At 44.2% G+C, this 16,451-nt stretch overlaps 1 protein-coding gene across 2 annotated transcripts in view; it reads left to right on the plus strand.

Annotated features, from left to right (window-relative positions):
• Positions 1-1,804: 1,804 nt before the first annotated feature.
• Positions 1,805-16,451, plus strand: part of RAB6A (RAB6A, member RAS oncogene family) — a 48,296-nt gene continuing 33,649 nt past the window's right edge. Inside the window, exon 1 of one of the 2 annotated variants that reach the window (XM_060176865.1) lies at positions 1,805-2,419. In XM_060176865.1, coding sequence (XP_060032848.1) covers positions 2,350-2,419 — 70 coding nt within the window. In that variant the 5' untranslated portion in view covers positions 1,805-2,349. The remainder of the gene's footprint in view (positions 2,420-16,451) is intronic. The other variant, XM_060176864.1, reaches the window with a different exon arrangement.

Here is a 16,451-nt window from a genome sequence, read left to right on the forward strand (position 1 = left end):
CTAATGGGCCAGAGTAGATGATACATAAAGACCCTCTATCCTTGGGGGCCCAGCGTAGCACAGCGGGTTAAGTGCACATGGCACAAAGTGCAGGGACCAGCATGGGGATCCGGGTTAGAGCCCCTAGCTCCCCACCTGCGGGGGGTGGGGGGGTCACCTCACGGGGCGGTGAAGCAGGTCTGCAGGTGCCCATCCCTCTCTGTCTTCCCCTCCTTTCTCAATTTTTCTTTTTTTAAAAAAAAATTTAAGTTATCTTTATTTATTCATTGGATAGAGACAGCCAGAAATTGAGAGGGAAGGGGTGATAGAGAGGGAGAGAGAACAGAGAGATACATGTAGCACTCCTTCACCACTCATGAAGCTTCCCCCCTGCAGGTGGGGAGCCGGGCTCGAACCGGGATCATTACCCCGTCCTTGCGCTTAACCCGCTGCGCCACCGCCCAAACCCCTACCATGCTCTTCTAAAAAAATATTCTTTTTATTTATCATCTTTATTTATTTGATAGAGACAGCCAGAAATCAAAAGGGAAAGGGGAGGTATAGAGAGGAGAGAGACAGAGAGACACCTGCTGCCCTTCTTCACCACTTCTGAAGCTTTCCCTTTGCAGGTGGGGACCAGGGGTTTGAACCCAGGTCTTTCCACACTGTAACGTGTGTGCTTAACCAGATGCACCACCACTTGGCCCCCTGCCATGCTCTTTAGTTATCCACCTTCACTTAGTTGTCATTTCTGCATAGGCTCCTTTTGGTTGTGACAGTTTTTGGATCATAAACTAGGTTGAAAATCTCTCAATAGCTATGGCTCTTCTCCACTGAGAAAAGCACCTGCTTTAGATATTTTATTTAAGCAAGGTCCATGCTATAGCAGACTCAGAAGCCCAAAGGAACAGATGATCATTAAAATTCCTCTTCCCCCTCACTTGGGCTCTCGGTCAGTTTCTATCTCTAATTTGCTGAATGACCTTTGGCAAAGCTTTTTTTTTTTTTTTTTTTTTCCCCATGTGGGCCTGTCTCATCATCTGTGAAATGAGGGGGTTGGTATACAAGTCTAAATTCTTTTCTAGTCAGTGGGTGGGTGTTACCTCGTGCTGCCAACAAACATCTGAAGAACAAAGGCTGGCAACCGAAAACCTGTCCAAGTCAGAACAGGGAAACGGATGGGTTTATGTATCTGGAAGGAGGTTGCAGGTTTAGTGGGCGCTGCTGCTACTGGTGGGGGAGCCCTGTGGATTTTGTAAATCATTTCCTTCCTCATCTGCAAAAACGTGGAGCCCCTGCTTCTGACATGAAACTGGGAGCAACAGCGGAGATTGTGTCCAGTAAGATGTCACAGGAGAAGAAGGCGGGTAGGTGCATCGGTGAAAAGAGGATCCGAGGAATGTAAGGCAGGGCTGAAAGCTCGAGCAAGAAGCAACTACAACACGTCTTATGGCACTCGGAGATGGGGTTCTTCCACCTCCGTGCGGCCCCGCCTTCACCACCTCCCCTCCCCTCCCCTCCTCGCCCCTTGGCTGAGCCTCGCCACACTTTGCATGGCCGCCGCCTTGCTCTGCTTTTTGCTGAGCGAAGGCTGCGCGCGCTCTCGCGTCGCCACCTCACTCGCATCCTAGCCCGCCCTAAGTCTCTTCCGATTGGCTCATGGCAGAAGTGACGTACGACCCCCTAAGTCCACTCCCCTCGCTTCTCTCCGGCCCCGCCCCACCTGATCCTCCCTACTCCAGGAGCGGGTGGAAACCTAACCTGTCCTGGTCTCGGCTGCGCAGGCGGATCCTGGAGAACAGGCGCAATCAGGAGGCGCTGGCCGCGGCGCGCACGCGCACGCACGCACGCACGTAGCCGGCGGCCGGCGGGGCAGCAGGCTCGCGCCCGGGCTCGCCCCGCGCCGCGCCAGAGGCTCGCGCACTCAGCAGGTTGGGCTGCGGCGGCGGCAGCTGTGGGAGCTGGGGCGCTGCGTGTGTGAGAGGTCCCAGGCGCGTCTGCGGCTCCGGCGCTCTCTGCCTCGCTCAGCCGGGTCTCCGAGCCCGGTGCCGAGGAGGGAACGGCTCCAGCCTTGAGAACCGCGAGCGCCCCACCGGCTGCTTCCGACACCGCCCTCCTTCCCTTCGCGGTCACGGGCCTCGCCGCGTCCTAGGCGGCTGTGCGGGAGGAGGCGGCGACGGCTGCCTGTCTGCGAGCCGAGTCCTGCCCTCAGCGCTGCTCGGACGCCGGGCCCTGCAGGGCCGAGAGAGCGCGGCGCCCGCCCTCCCGCTCGTCGCCCTTTTCGTCCGCGGGTCGGAGCAGCGTGAGTCTGGGAGGTCTCTGGGCTGAGGCGGCGGCGGTAGCAGCAGCAGCAGCTCGTCCGGCTCCATCATGTCCGCGGGCGGAGACTTCGGGAACCCGCTGAGGAAATTCAAGCTGGTGTTCCTGGGGGAGCAGAGCGGTGAGTGCGCCGCCGCCCCGTCTCCCCGCCGGCCGCCCCGTCTCCCCGCCGGCCTCGCGTCCGCGCCCCGTGCCACCCCCGGCCCCGCCGCGCCCGGCGCTCGCTCGGTGGGACGGGGCCCCGCCGGCCTCCTCAGCCGCACCCCGCCCGGCCCCGGCCCCGGCCCCGGCCCCGGCCCCGGCCCCCGCGCCGTCCCTTTCTTTCTGCGGCCGCCGCCCGCGCCTCAGCCCAGCCGGCTCGGAGCCCCGCCCTGACCGCCCGCTCCTCCCGCGGCCCGGCGGCGGGGGAGGCCCGAGCGGCGGGGGAGGCCGGGCCCCTGCAGCCTGGGGAGGGGAGGGGAGGGGAGGGGGGAGCTGGGCGTTGTTTTTCCCGGAGGCTCGGAGCCGAGAAGCGCGAGGGGTCGGGAAGGGCTGGGCGAGGGGGTGGGCGCACAGTCCCTGAATGGTTCCCACCGGCGGGGGAGCCGGCTGGGCTTTCGAGGAGATATTTCCTTCCGGACGGGGCGACCCGGGGACCGAGCGCTGGGGGGTGGGCGAGGCGACCTGCAGAGGCGAGCTCATCTTTTCTTTTCTCTCCGTTCCTTCCTTCCTTCCTTCCTTCCTTCTTTCTTTCCTGTCTTTCTTTTTTTCCCTTCGTTCCGTTCTTTCTTTCCCTCCTGTTTTGAGCTTCGGCTTGTTGAAACCCCTCGTTTGATACCACCGCTGACAATTCTCTTGGCCGTGCAGATGCGTCTCTCATCTCTGCCAGATGCTATGTCATGATCGGTTTGACTTGGAATTTTTCACATCTCCCCTCACCTCTTCCGTTTCCACACGAAGCAGCGTCTGATTCTCTGCGTGGCGGTGCAGACAAGAATTACTGGGGACACGCTAATCGTGCCATGTCTTTCCAAGTGTTTTTACAGTGGTATATTTCCGATCCCTGTGGGAGGAGACTCGAGAGTAGCGAACATCTTTGTTTCGTGGGGTTTCCCTTGGGGTTAGGGAGTAATGGAGAGTAGAATGAATTCATCATCCAGTTATCTGCATTAGACTTAAATAGCAATGCCACTTCCGATAAATGACTCTTTTATGCTTACTGTTTCATAGTTAATGTTGAGTGAAATAGTTATGACAGTTACCTGGTTACGGTTCCCTCCTGGATGTACTTTATATTGGATTACAAGACCCTCCTAATTTTGTGATGACTGCCGATGAGATACTCTCGTGGTAATTCTGCCTTTTTTGCTGTATTACGCAAAGTTGACACTTGAAAATTCCTAAATTATTGCCCCCCCCCCTTTTCATTTCATAGCCATGTTTAAGATCCATACATTGAGGGACTGATTTTTCCCAAGACATTAAGTACTGACTAGGTGTCTTGGGTTAGGTCATAGAAAACATACCTGTTAGGTTGGTGGTGTTTTGATTGGGAAGAAGATAACATTGATTTTAAGACTTCTTATTCTACCTTGAACTATTAATATTTATGGTAACTATGGGATTAAAGTAGGTTAACAAAAATTGCAGAATTGCTTCCATTAGGATCTGGAAGGTTTTTTGTTTTTTTTTCTCCTTTTATACCATTTTACCCCACTTTCCCTTACCAAGAAAAAGTAAAGCTTCTCTGTGCTTATATAATTTTTTAATTTATTTCTATAAATGAATAGCTTGGTGAAACCCATAGGGTTGATTCTGGTTCATCTATTTTATGGTGATTTCAGGATAGTGGTATATAAACTGATCTATAGGTCACTATTGGTAAGTAGTATTTGATGCTCTTATTTGTGTACTCTAAGACTATTGTCTACCTTAGATTATGCAGTGCTATTTAATGAAATATCCATTACTTTCTGTACTTGGAAAAGTTTAGTATTAGTAGAGATCATAAGTTTTTACATCGATAACAAAACAATAATAACTATAATAAAAACAACAAAAGAATAAATAAATATTGAAAACAAAAAGCAACACCAGCAGCACAGCTTTACCACTTGTGAAGTCCCCACCCCCGCCCCCCTGGGGACAGGGCTTGAACCTGGGTCCTCATGTTCGTATTTTTAAGTCTTTACTAATTTGTTGTGCCCCCCCCATAATTCCTGAACCCACCTCATATTTTGTTTTTACATGTTTTTATTTTGGTGAGAGATACAGAGACCAGAGTACTGCTTAGCTCTAGCTTATCCACCTCATATTATTTATTTATTCCCTTTTAAAAAAAAATTTATTATTTTTTAATTTATTTCATATTGGGGAATTAATGTTTTACATTCAACAGTAAATACAATAGTTTGTACATGCATAACATTCCCAGTTTCCCATTTAACAATACAACCCCCACTATGTCATTTATCATCCTTCATGTATTTATTCCCTTTTGTTGTCATTGTTTTTTATTGTTATAGTTATTATTGTTATTGATGTCACTGTTGGATAAGACAGAGAAATGGAGAGAGGAGGGGAAGACAGAGGGGGAGAGAAAGACACCTGCAGATCTGCTTCACCGCCTGTGAAAGCGACTTCCCTGCAGGTGGGGAGCTGGGGGGGGCCCGCAACGGGATTGCCAGTTCTTGTGCTTTGGGCCACGTGCGCTTAACCTGCTGTGCTACCGCTCAGTTCTCCCACCTCATATTTTTTTTTAAGACTAGTTTTTAGAATAATTTTAATTTTTTATTTTTATTTATTGGATAGAGACAGCCAGAAATCAAGAGGGTGGTAGAGAGGGAGAGAGAGACCTGCAGCACTGCTTCACCATTCACAAAGCTTTCCCCTTGCACGTGGGGACGGGGACTCAAACCCTGGTCCTTGTGCATTGTAATAAGTGCACTTAACCAGGTTCGCCACCACCGGCCCCTAGAATAATTTTAAATTTGCAGAAAATTTGAGAGACTAATGCAGTGGGCTTCCATATAGGAACACCCAGTTTCTCATATTATGTATATCTTACATTAGTATGCTACATTTGTTACAATTAATGAAGTGATATTAATGCATCATTATTGATTAAAGTTCATAGTTTTTTTCAGATTTTCTCTTTTTTAAATTATTAGAAAGATAGGAGGAGAGAGAGAAAGAACCAGACATCACTCTGGTACATGTGCTGCTGGGGATTGAACTCAGGACTTCATGCTTGAGAGTTCGATGCTTTATCCACTTTACCATCTCCCGGACCACTGGTTTTGTTTTCTATCAGCATTCAGTTAAACCTACCACTTTACATTCAGTTTCATATGTGCAGATCCCTCTTAGAGATTTTTTTTTTTTTAAAGGATTGTGCTTACATGCTTTTTAACTCTGGAACTGTGAGGTTAATTATCTTTTGAGGCTACTATATTGCTAAGTAATGCCATCAATAGCTTTGGCATTGAAGGATTGATCTCTGTTTTCATGGACAGTGCCTGTAGTTGTCTTATGCATTAAAGGTCTGTAGCATCCATGCCATCTTGATGTAACTCTTTCATGAATTATTTATTTTTAGGTTTTCAAAGACTAATCTGTGGCAGAACTTTGTCTCCTTAATAGCATTTACCACTTTTATAGTTATTTTGTATGTTTTGTCTATTTCCCACAAGAGTACAAGTCTCAAAGATTAAAAAAAAAATTCGTTGGGGCCGGGTGGTGGTGCACTTGGTTGAGTGCACATATTACAGTGCGCAAGGACCCGGGTTCCGGGTTTGAGCCTCCCCCACCTGCAGGGGGAAAGCTTTGTGAGTGGTAAAGTGGGGCTGCAGGTGTCTCTCTGTGTCTCTCCGTTTCTCCCTCTCTATCACCCCCTTCTCTCTCAATTTCTGGCTGCCTCTATCCAATAAATAAATAAATATTAAAAAAATAAACTGTTGTTGTTTATCATATCCCTATTTCTTAGCACTATGCCTGGTTTACAGTAGGTACTGGGGAATTTTGGTGAATCAGTGATATAACCAAAACTAACAAACTATGTTAACCTTTGCTATGATGTTTACATTTTTTCTTTAAATTAAAAAAATTTTTTTTCCAAAGCATTTCTCAGCACTGGTTTAGGGTGGGGGGTGGGGGTGGAGGTGCATCAAACCTGAGACTTTGGAGCCTCAGGCATAAGAGGCTCTTTGTATAACCATTATTCTATCACATTTTTCTTTCTTTCTTTCTTTTTTTAATATTTTATTTATTTATTCCCTTTTGTTGCCCTTGTTGTTTTATTGTTGTAGTTATTTTTGTTGTTGTTGTTGTTGGATAGGACAGAGAGAAATGGAGAGAGGAGGGGAAGACAGAGAGGGGGAGAGAAAGCTAGACACCTGCAGACCTGCTTCACTGCTTGTGAAGCGACTCCCCTGCAGGTGGGGAGCCAGGGTTCGAACCGGGATCCGTATGCCGGTCCTTGTGCTTTGCGCCACCTGCGCTTAACCCGCTGCGCTACTACCCGACTCCCTATCACATTTTTCTTATGTAATGAATTGTTTTTTTTTTGATTGAGACAAATTGAGAGAGAAAGGGGAGATAGACAGGGAGACAGACATCTACAGCTCTGCTTCACCATTCATGAAGCTTCCTTCTTACAGATAAGGACTGTGGGCTTGAACCCAGGTCCTTGCACAGTATAACGTGCTCTGCAGGATGTGCTACTGTCTGACCCCTGTAATGAATAGTTTGACAATACTGTTGTCACTTACATCATTCAGTCCTATGTAGAAATACTCCAGATGCTCAGGGGACAGGGACCCAAGCATTTAAGATTCATTTATTTACTTTTCATGAGAGAGACAAGGGCACTGCCCAGCTCTGTTATACAGTGGTGTGATGGGTTGATACAGACCTCTGCAACCTCAAGCATGTGTGTCTGGTGCACTACCACAGTGTTTCTCCCAGTGAGGCTAAATAAACTTAGAGTCCTAACCATACAGTCTAAAATACAGCACTGTCTCTCAATTTTATACTTAGAAAATTTTTTATTTCATGTGAGGTAAAGTTTCACATGAGAGAGAAGCTGCCTTTGGTTCATGTGGTCTTAGTCATGCTAGTCTTGCACTCTATCAGTTGACCTATTTTCCCAGCCTCTGCTTTGAGTTCAGCAAAATTACTTTTTCTTTCTTTCTTTCTTTCTTTCTTTCTTTCTTTCTTTCTTTCTTTCTTTCTTTCTTTCTTATTATTTTTATTTAATCAGAGCACTGTTCAGCTCTGGTTGATGGTGGTGAGGGGGATTGAACCTGAGACTTCACAGCCATGAGTCTGTTTGCTAACGATTATGCTGTGTACCCTCCGCCCTTTTGCTTTGTTAAAGCTATTGTTAAACTATTTACTATTAATATAGCATATAAAATTATACTGTGATAGTAAATGTTCATGAAGCTGATTTGAAATTAAGTAGACTTTGTCTAAGGAAACAGCATAATGGTTATGCAAAAGATTTTCATGCCTGAGGCTCCAAAGTCTTAGGTTCAGTCTCTAGTACCACCATAAGCAAGAGCTGAGCAGTGCTTTGTATCTCTCTCTCTTCTCTCACTAAGGTAAAATAAAATAATGAAAAGAAAAAAAAAAAACCCTTATCCTGTTCTTTTAGAAAAAAAGTTCTGTGGAGTTATTTAGCTTATCAAAATGATTGTTTCATAATGAAGATAAGTTATTTTATTATATAAAGTCCCAGATGAATTTGTAACATATGTCATGGTAATCTTCCTATAAACTTTTTTTTGGGGGGCAGGCAGTAGTGCGTTAAATACACATAGTATGAAGCACAGGGACCACGCAAGGATCCCTGTTCCGAGACCCCTGCTCCCCAGCTGCAGGGAGTCGCTTCACAAGCAGTAAAGCAAGTCTACAGGTGTCATTCTCTCCCTCTCTATCTTCCCATCCCCTCTCAGTTTCTCTGTCTTATCAAATTAAAAAAAAAAGTCTAAAGGAAAAAATATTCACTGGGAGCAGTGGATATGTAATGCCAGCACTGAGCCCCAGCAATAACTCTGGTGGCAGATATATATATATATTTCTAAGAAAATTAATTTTATATGTATGTTTTTTATTTTATATTTTATGTAATAAAGACAACATGAAAAGAAGTTTTGGGGGACCATGTGGGTATGAAAATGTGTACAGCCCTTAAATTTGTAAATGTGTTGTGTGGATTAGGATTTCAAGTTGGGAATACTCTGTTCATAATTTTGAAGGCATTTTTTTTGCATTGTCAATTAAGTCATTTGTTTTAGACAGTGTTTCAAGTAGTGGAATCTTAGCTGGTTCAGACATTTTCATGCAGGAATCACAGTTTCATATGCCCCTAGCTCACCTCTTCATCTTGGTTTTGCCACCAGACTGGTAAATGTTCTTGGTGTACTGGTTGATTTCAGTTTTCTTCACTGTTTTCCTGAGGAGGACACTATAAGTCCCGTGTTTAGCAGTAATTTTGACCTCATATATTTAGCAATGTTGTCACAAATTAGATCCAAACTCAAAGCAAAACTTACAACTTAAAATTTTAGGAAAATTCTTGATTTGTGATAGTTTTTTTCTCCTTTTTCTCTTCTCTAGAATTTTTATTTGACTTGAGGCTGGCCCTCTATATTTATCATACCTTGTTTTTCCTTTTTCATTTTTCCATTTTTTTTAAGTTAAAATAATTTTGTTTGTGTTTCTGTGCTAATTATCAAATGATTTTTTTTCTACTTCCATTATAAGTTTTGCTTTAATTTCAAAGAACTCTTTGTGGCCTTAATGTTATTTGCCTGTAGCTCTTGTTTATTCCATTTGTTTTTCTTTTTTTTAAATTTATTTATTTTCCCTTTTTGTTACCTTTATTGTTTTTCATTGTTGTGGTGGTTATTGATATCATAGTTGTTGGATAGGACAGAGAGAAATGGAGAGAGGAGGGGAAGACAGACAGGGGGAGAGAAAGACAGACACCTGCAGACCTGCTTCATTGCCTGTGAAGCGACTCCCCTGCAGGTGGGGAGCCGGGGGCTCGAACCAGGATCCTTGCGCTTTGTGCCACGTGCGATTAACCTGCTGCGCTACCACCTGACTCCCTTTTTTTTTTTTTTAATATTCCATTGTTTTCTGTTGTCTTTTTTTTCTTTCTTTCTTGTTAGTGAAGTATATTGCTTTCTTCTACCTATTACTTAATAGTTTTGTACATTGCTTTTACCTCTATCTTGGTTTCATTATTTCATCTTTTTTCTTTTTTAATTAGTTATATATTGGATAGAAAGAAATCAAGAGGGGAAGAGCCAGAGGTGGGAAAGAGAGACAGACAGACACCTGCAGCACTGTTTTACTACTTGTGATGCTTTCTCTCTGCAGGTGGGGAACTAGGGGCTTGGGGTCCTTGAGCTTTGTAACATGTGCTCAGCTGAGTGCCTACTGCCCTGCTTCCTTATTATTTGTCTTTGTGGTCCTTTGTCGTGCTGCGATGCGGAGGGGAGAGAGAGAGGAGATCTGGAGTGGAGAGAGAACACAATTCTTTATTTGCGCGGGCACCTCAGAGTTGGGTGAGAGCACAGTGGTTCGGGTCACGTGGAGGTAGCAAAAATGGCCGCCTTGTGCAGCAACCTTCCCTGCGTCTAATCACCAAAGTGAAAAGTGGGGGGGGGAGAGAGAGAGAGAGAGAGAGAGAGAGAGAGAGAGAGGAAGAAGAAGAAGGGCTATACAGGGCAAAAACCGGGAGTGACGAGCCGGGACAGGATTAGTTGGGAAGGGCACTTCAAGATTATCGTATTAACTCTCGAGGGAACTGGCACTAGCCTGTTGTCCCTGAGGGGACAACATGGCAGAACAAGAGCTCTGAGAATGTCCCAACTCTTGTGGGAACTAGTACTAGCCTGAGGGGACATCTACACAGCATCTCTCCCCCTTTTTTTTTTACCTAATGGCCACAGTATAGGAAATTTAGAGTGGAGCAGGCTTAAATGTTTTTAAGGAATGCCATGCTCAGGTGGGAAGATGTAGGATGTTTTTGTGGGGGAGGGAAGACTTACATGGCCGCCAAGCTTGTGAGATTTATGTGTCCCCCTGTGCTCAACCCCTCTGTAGAGAGAGAGAGAGACTTACCTGGAGGGACTCATCTCATAGATTAAGCTCTGCCAGGCTCTACCATCTCTTCACAATATTTATACATCTTTTCTTATCTTTTGATCTAGTCATCGCATTAAGATGGCTCAATGTCTGTAAAAGACTCCATCTGTGACAGAGGGATAGTAGTGTAGGGGTGAGCAGAAACCTTTTGGGCATAAACCTGAATGTTACAACAAAACAGGAAGGGATAAGTAGGGGAGCAGTAAGAGCTAGTGTGATGCCAAGAGAAGGCTGTTGGGCAAGGGGGTGTTTCTTGTCTCTGGGGGTGTCTCCTGCCTCTGGGGGCAGGGCTTTGTAATGGGGGTTCTGCCTCTGGAGGCATCTCCTGCCTCTGGGGGCAAGGCCTAGTAATGAGGGGCATTTCCTGTCTCAAAGGGCAGGGCCTGCAGGCGGCAGGATGTACCTGCCAAGCAAAGGGGCTGTTTGGCACTGTACAGTCCCCAAGGCAACTGTCTGCAAGGTCTATGAACTAGTGCGGGTCAGTCTTTGAAAAACCGGCAGCGTGAAGGGAAGGAAGCTGCTGTAAAATTGTGTAAAGTGTCCAATGGGTGTGCCAGCAAGTCTGATAAAAGTCTCAGTCCAATGTATATGACCAGGAGAAAGGCCAGGGGATGAAACGCTGCATATCTATCTCTATGGGGAAGGTCAGCCACCGGAATTTCGCTTTTCTGTAGAAAGTGAGCTGGAACTGCCAAAACGTGACAGGCAAAGCAGAGGCAGGAAGGGCAGACAGGCAGTAAGAAAATTTTGTCCTTGGAGTTTGTGAATCAGGTTCTTCACATCGTGTCAGGTCATATCATGGGATCATGGGTTTCGTGGAGTGTGCCACTATAGTCATGCTATCTAGTGGGTGATGTCAGAGTGTGCAGGGGTCCAGATGGTTTTTCCCGGGATTTCTGTGAAAGAAACACAAACAATCTGCTTCCAAATCTGGTTAGCAGGACATCTGATTTGCATTTTTTTTTATAGAAAAAGAGGTTTGGTATCTTAGCCAACTGAATATTGGGGGGATGTATCTCCCCTTATTTTTTTCTTAATTGAGCCTAGGCATTTGGCAGGCCTTCTCAATGACCATTTGTCTTTGGGGGTAGTAAGGGATGTCTGTGGCATGGGTGATGTTATAAAGGGAAAAATCTTTAAATTGTTGGCTGACAAAGGCAGGCCTATAGTGGCAAAATGAGATACACCAGTTAAGTGTAGAAAAATATGTGAATGTTAATTCACATGAGTTGTATATGGAGGAACTTTTTATAGTTTAATACCTTACCATATGAACAGATGCTTCTTTTTGTGAAGGCTTGACAGCTGTAATCACTTATTTGTGAAAAAAAAAAAAACTTGTAACAAGTTAGAAGTTTACTATAATTGATAATTTGATGATTATAGTTAGTTTAAGTATCATTATAATTTTGGAAGGTCTTTCTCATATCATTTTAAGGCTGTTCAACCAATTTAAGCACAATAAAATGTGGTAAGGCAAAGAACCATTGCTAGAGCCTCAGGCATGAGAATTATTAGCATAACCATTGTATGATCTATCATTTGTCTGGACTGGTTCTACCTCTAATTGAGAAGGTATTTGAGAGCTTTACATATCAATAACGTCTTTTCTATCTTTTGTTACACCCATTTAAGATGGAGACACACCCTAGGTGTGCGCAGGATTTTCAGAACAATTTTAAATATATTGATTTTTTAACTAATTTTTACCTCAGACTTTAAACGCAAATTAATTTTACCTTTATGAGCATTATGTTGAAAACTCTTTTATTTAACTTTGCCTGGTAAGAGTGTAGCCTTAAAGTTACATTTTTTAACCTTAAAGTTAATGTTTACCAAACTTTAAACACACACATAAACATTGTCTTTAATACACGAGGAGAAAAACTTTTGTTACGAAGACATGTCATTTTAAACACAAATTTAGATCTGTAGTGTCCTAGTCGAACCATTTCTACTCACACGGTTTAAGACTAAAATGTTTTAAATTTATTCTAAGACTTAAAAAAAAAAGTCAAAAGAGGAGAAAAACAATTTTTTGTGCTGTTTTTTTTGGATGTCTCTAGAAACCATGGCTGTCTAGCATTTTTTTTTAAATAAAGTCAATTAAGTTTCAGAATACTCAGAGCAAATCATTCTCTTAAAAAAACACTACTGAAAGCAGAGGGGTTGGACAGCAAGCAGGTTTAAGATATTTAGAGAATGGGAGAAAGAGAGAAATGGTAGGGAGGTTTTTTGTTGGGGCTCTGTGAACTAATTTTTCAGATTCTGCCATTTTGTATTATGAGTCCTGGAAGGCGTCTTGCCTCCGGCAAAAGTGGCAGGGGGAGGGGCCGCAGAAGCTGTGGCAGCAGCTGAAGACATAGGAGCCTCTGGGCAACAGCCTCATGGTTGGTTAGATTAGGGCTGTTTTTCAGGTTAGAGTCAGTGTTTCCTGCAGGAGACATGGGAGGGGACTCCGAGCATCTTCCATCTTCCAAGGGCTACTATCAAGGTCAAGAGAAAACAAGGTGTGGCCCAGACCTGAAGGTGGCCTTGTAAAATGGACCTGGTCCATGGAACATGAACTCTAACCTTCGTAATTGTCTGGTGAAGTACGTTAGGATCTGTGGAGGAATGTGGGTACTACCCCTGGGATTTCTGTCTATTGGGGGTAACGTTTACCGGGAATATGTGGACTTGCTCTGGAAGAAAAGCTCGGTTGCGAAGCCCACAAAGGCACTCTGTGTCTGGTAGTGGTGTATCGGCGGGGGGAGGAGTCATAGAAGTGGAAGCCGCTGGAGAAGCAGCTGCTGGAGAAACAGCTGTAGAGGTAAAGGCCACACGAGAGGCCGGACACGTGTCTGCCAAAACGGGGGTGGCCAAAGAAGGGCTGTGGAGGCCGAAGGAGAATCCGGACACGTGTCTGCCAAAACAAGAGCCTCAGAGCAAGATGCAGAGGGCTTAGGATGGGTAAGCGTAATGACCATCTCCCTTAACTCTTGTATCTCAGCCTCAAGGTCCTTTAATCTTTTGGGATGGCACCCCACATATCCCTTGAAAGCTGCGAACATAGTCATGAGTATCCACGGTGCGGTCCTGAGAAAAATATCCCAGAGGTAGAAAACCTGTCTCGTGACAAAAGAATGGAGGGTTTGGGAAGCCTCTCCGTAAAATGGAAAGCCTCTCATGGCGGAGAGGAACACGAGGCCGCAGAAAGTCAAGCGGCTGGAGAGAGCCGGGGAAGACGGGGAGAGAAAAGACAGACACCTGCAGACCTGCTTCACTGCCTGTGAAGCGACTCCCCTGCAGTTTGGGAGACAGGGGCTCAAACCGGGATCCCTAAGCCTGTCCTTGTGCTTTGCGCCACCTGTGCTTAACCCGCTGCGCTATCACCTAACTCCCAACTCCTTCATATTTTAATATTTATTTATTTCATGGTGGGAGAGGTGGTAGGCCACTGAGGAGTACTCTGGCATATGTGGTGCCAGGGATCCAAACTCAAAACTTCATGTTTCTGTATTCAAAGTTCTGCCACTGTGCTACCTCTCAGGCTGCTAGGTTTCTTTTTTATTTTTTAATCAGAGCACTGCTCTGGTTTATGGTGGTATCAGGGATTAAACCTGGGACTTTGGAGCCTCGGTCATGACTCTTTGCATAACCATTATGCTATCTACCCTGCCCTGTTTCCATTCTTTATATTGCCACCATGTACTTCTTTGTGCTGCCTTTAATAGTCATAATTATTTGTCATCTTATCAAAATTTCTTTTCCGTTCTGTAGGAGTGATATTTGTGAATTTCTTGTTCATTATTCTAAGCATATTTCAGTGTTTAGCATTAGACAACAGCTCACTAAATATCTTTAATAGGTAAAATTATAATTTAAAATTTTTTTAAATTATCTTTATTGGATAGATACAGCTAGAAATTGAGAGGGAAGGGGGTGATAGAGAGGGCAAGAGACAGAGACACTTGGAACACTGCTTCATCACTTGTGAAGCTTTCCCCCTACAGGTGGGGACCGGAGGATTGAACCTGGGTCCTTGTGCATTGTAATTTGTGCTCAACCAGGTGCACCACCACCCAGCCCCAAAATTATAATTTTTAAAGAACTTTTTTTTTTTTTTGGCTTCCAAATGTGATTCTGAGTACCTGCATGACTCCATTGCTTCTGGCAGACTTTTTTTTTTAACCAGACTTTTACTCAACTCTGGTTTATGGTGGTGTGAGGGATTGAACCTGAGACTTCTGAGCCTCAGGTATGAGAGTCTCTTTGCATAACCATTATGCTGTCTCCCCTCACCCCAGATAATTTTTTCTTTATATAAAGGATGAGAAATAGACACCACAGCACTACTCCACTGCTGGTAAAGGTTCCCCCTGCAGATACTCCCATGTGATGGCCCAAGCCTCAGACCCAGATCCTTGCACATGGTAACTTGTGCACTCTACTAACTGAACTACCTGCTGACCCTCTTTTTATGATTTTTGTCCTACTTAAGTTTCATAAAGGCCTTTGGATTGTTTATGTCAACAATGTATGTAAAAGGATAACTAAAAGAAACAGAAAGAAGATTCAAGAAACCTAACTTTGGAAGAGAGAGGTTTAATATACCAGATATCTGGAATAGGGGAGTCGGGCTGTAGTGCAGCGGGTTAAGCGCAGGTGGCGCAAAGCACAAGGACCGGCATAAGGATCCTGGTTCGAACCTCGGCTCCCCACCTGCAGGCGGTGAAGCAGGTCTGCAGGTGTCTATCTTTCTCTCCTCCTCTCTGTCTTCCCCTCCCTCTCTCTATTTCTCTCTGTCCTATCCAACAACGACAACAACAATAGTAACTACAACAATAAAACAACAAGGGCAACAAAAGGGAATAAGTAAATAAAATAAATATAAAAAATAATAAAAATAAACAAATATCTGGAATAAATATAAATCAGTGACAAGTAAAATGTCAGAAAAAGTCATTGAGTTTATAAAAAACAAATTATCTTTTTCTATTTTTTTTTTCACCAGAGCATTGCTCAGCTCTGGCTTATGGTGGTGTCAGCCCTTGAACCTGGAATCTCAAAACCTTAGCCAAAAGAATATTGCATAAACCACTGTGCTATCTTCTCATCCCACAAATCAGTAATTTAGAGAAAGTGGTTTCAGTAGAGCTTTGGAGAGCCAAGAAGAATTCAGAAATAGGCAATATGTATGAAGGACATATTTTAAAAGTCAGTGTTTTAACTAAATCTGTCTCTATGTTCTTGAAGTAGTTATTACTTTAACCTCTTATGAAATTGTTTTTTCTTTACCAGGTTTTGGGGTTTGAACCTGGTACTTTGGAGACACAGGCATGAAAGCCTTTTTGCTTGACAATTATTCACCTCCATGGCTCTGTTATGGAAAAATTTAAATGTACAAAAGTACAGAAGATAGCATCATGGATCCTCATAAACTATTACTCAACTTTAATACTAGCTTGTGACTTAATATTGTTTGATCTGTAGCACACATACCCTATTCTTTACATCAAAGTGGGTTGAAGCATTCCTGTTTATTTTGTCACTGCAAATATTTTGACATGTTTGTTGAGAGATGAGAACACTTTTATTGCTATAGCCTTAATTTTTATCGACATAATTGCATATGAGGGCTTTATTTTGGGGATCATTACTTTTTAAAAAAATATTTATTTCCTTTTTGCTGCCCTTGTTTTTTTTTTTGTTTGTTTGTAGTTATTACTGTTGTTATTGATGTCATCATTGTTGGATAGGACAGAGAGAAATGGAGAGAGGAGGGGAAGACAGAGGGGGAAAGACCAAGAGACACCTGCAGACCTGCTTCACCGCCTGTGAAGCGACTCCCCTGCATTATTAAGGAGCCCCTGTAGAATTAATTGCCCAGGCCAGGGAACAATGAATTTTGTCTGGTTTTTTTTTTTTTTTTTTTTTTTGCCTCCAGGTCTTGGTGCCTACACTACAAATCTACAGCTCCTGTAGGCCATTTTTCCCATTTTGTTGGCCTTGTTGTCATTGTTTCTGTTATT

The sequence above is a fragment of the Erinaceus europaeus genome, chromosome 17 (assembly GCF_950295315.1).
Source record: "Erinaceus europaeus chromosome 17, mEriEur2.1, whole genome shotgun sequence".
Classification (NCBI taxonomy): domain Eukaryota; kingdom Metazoa; phylum Chordata; class Mammalia; order Eulipotyphla; family Erinaceidae; genus Erinaceus; species Erinaceus europaeus.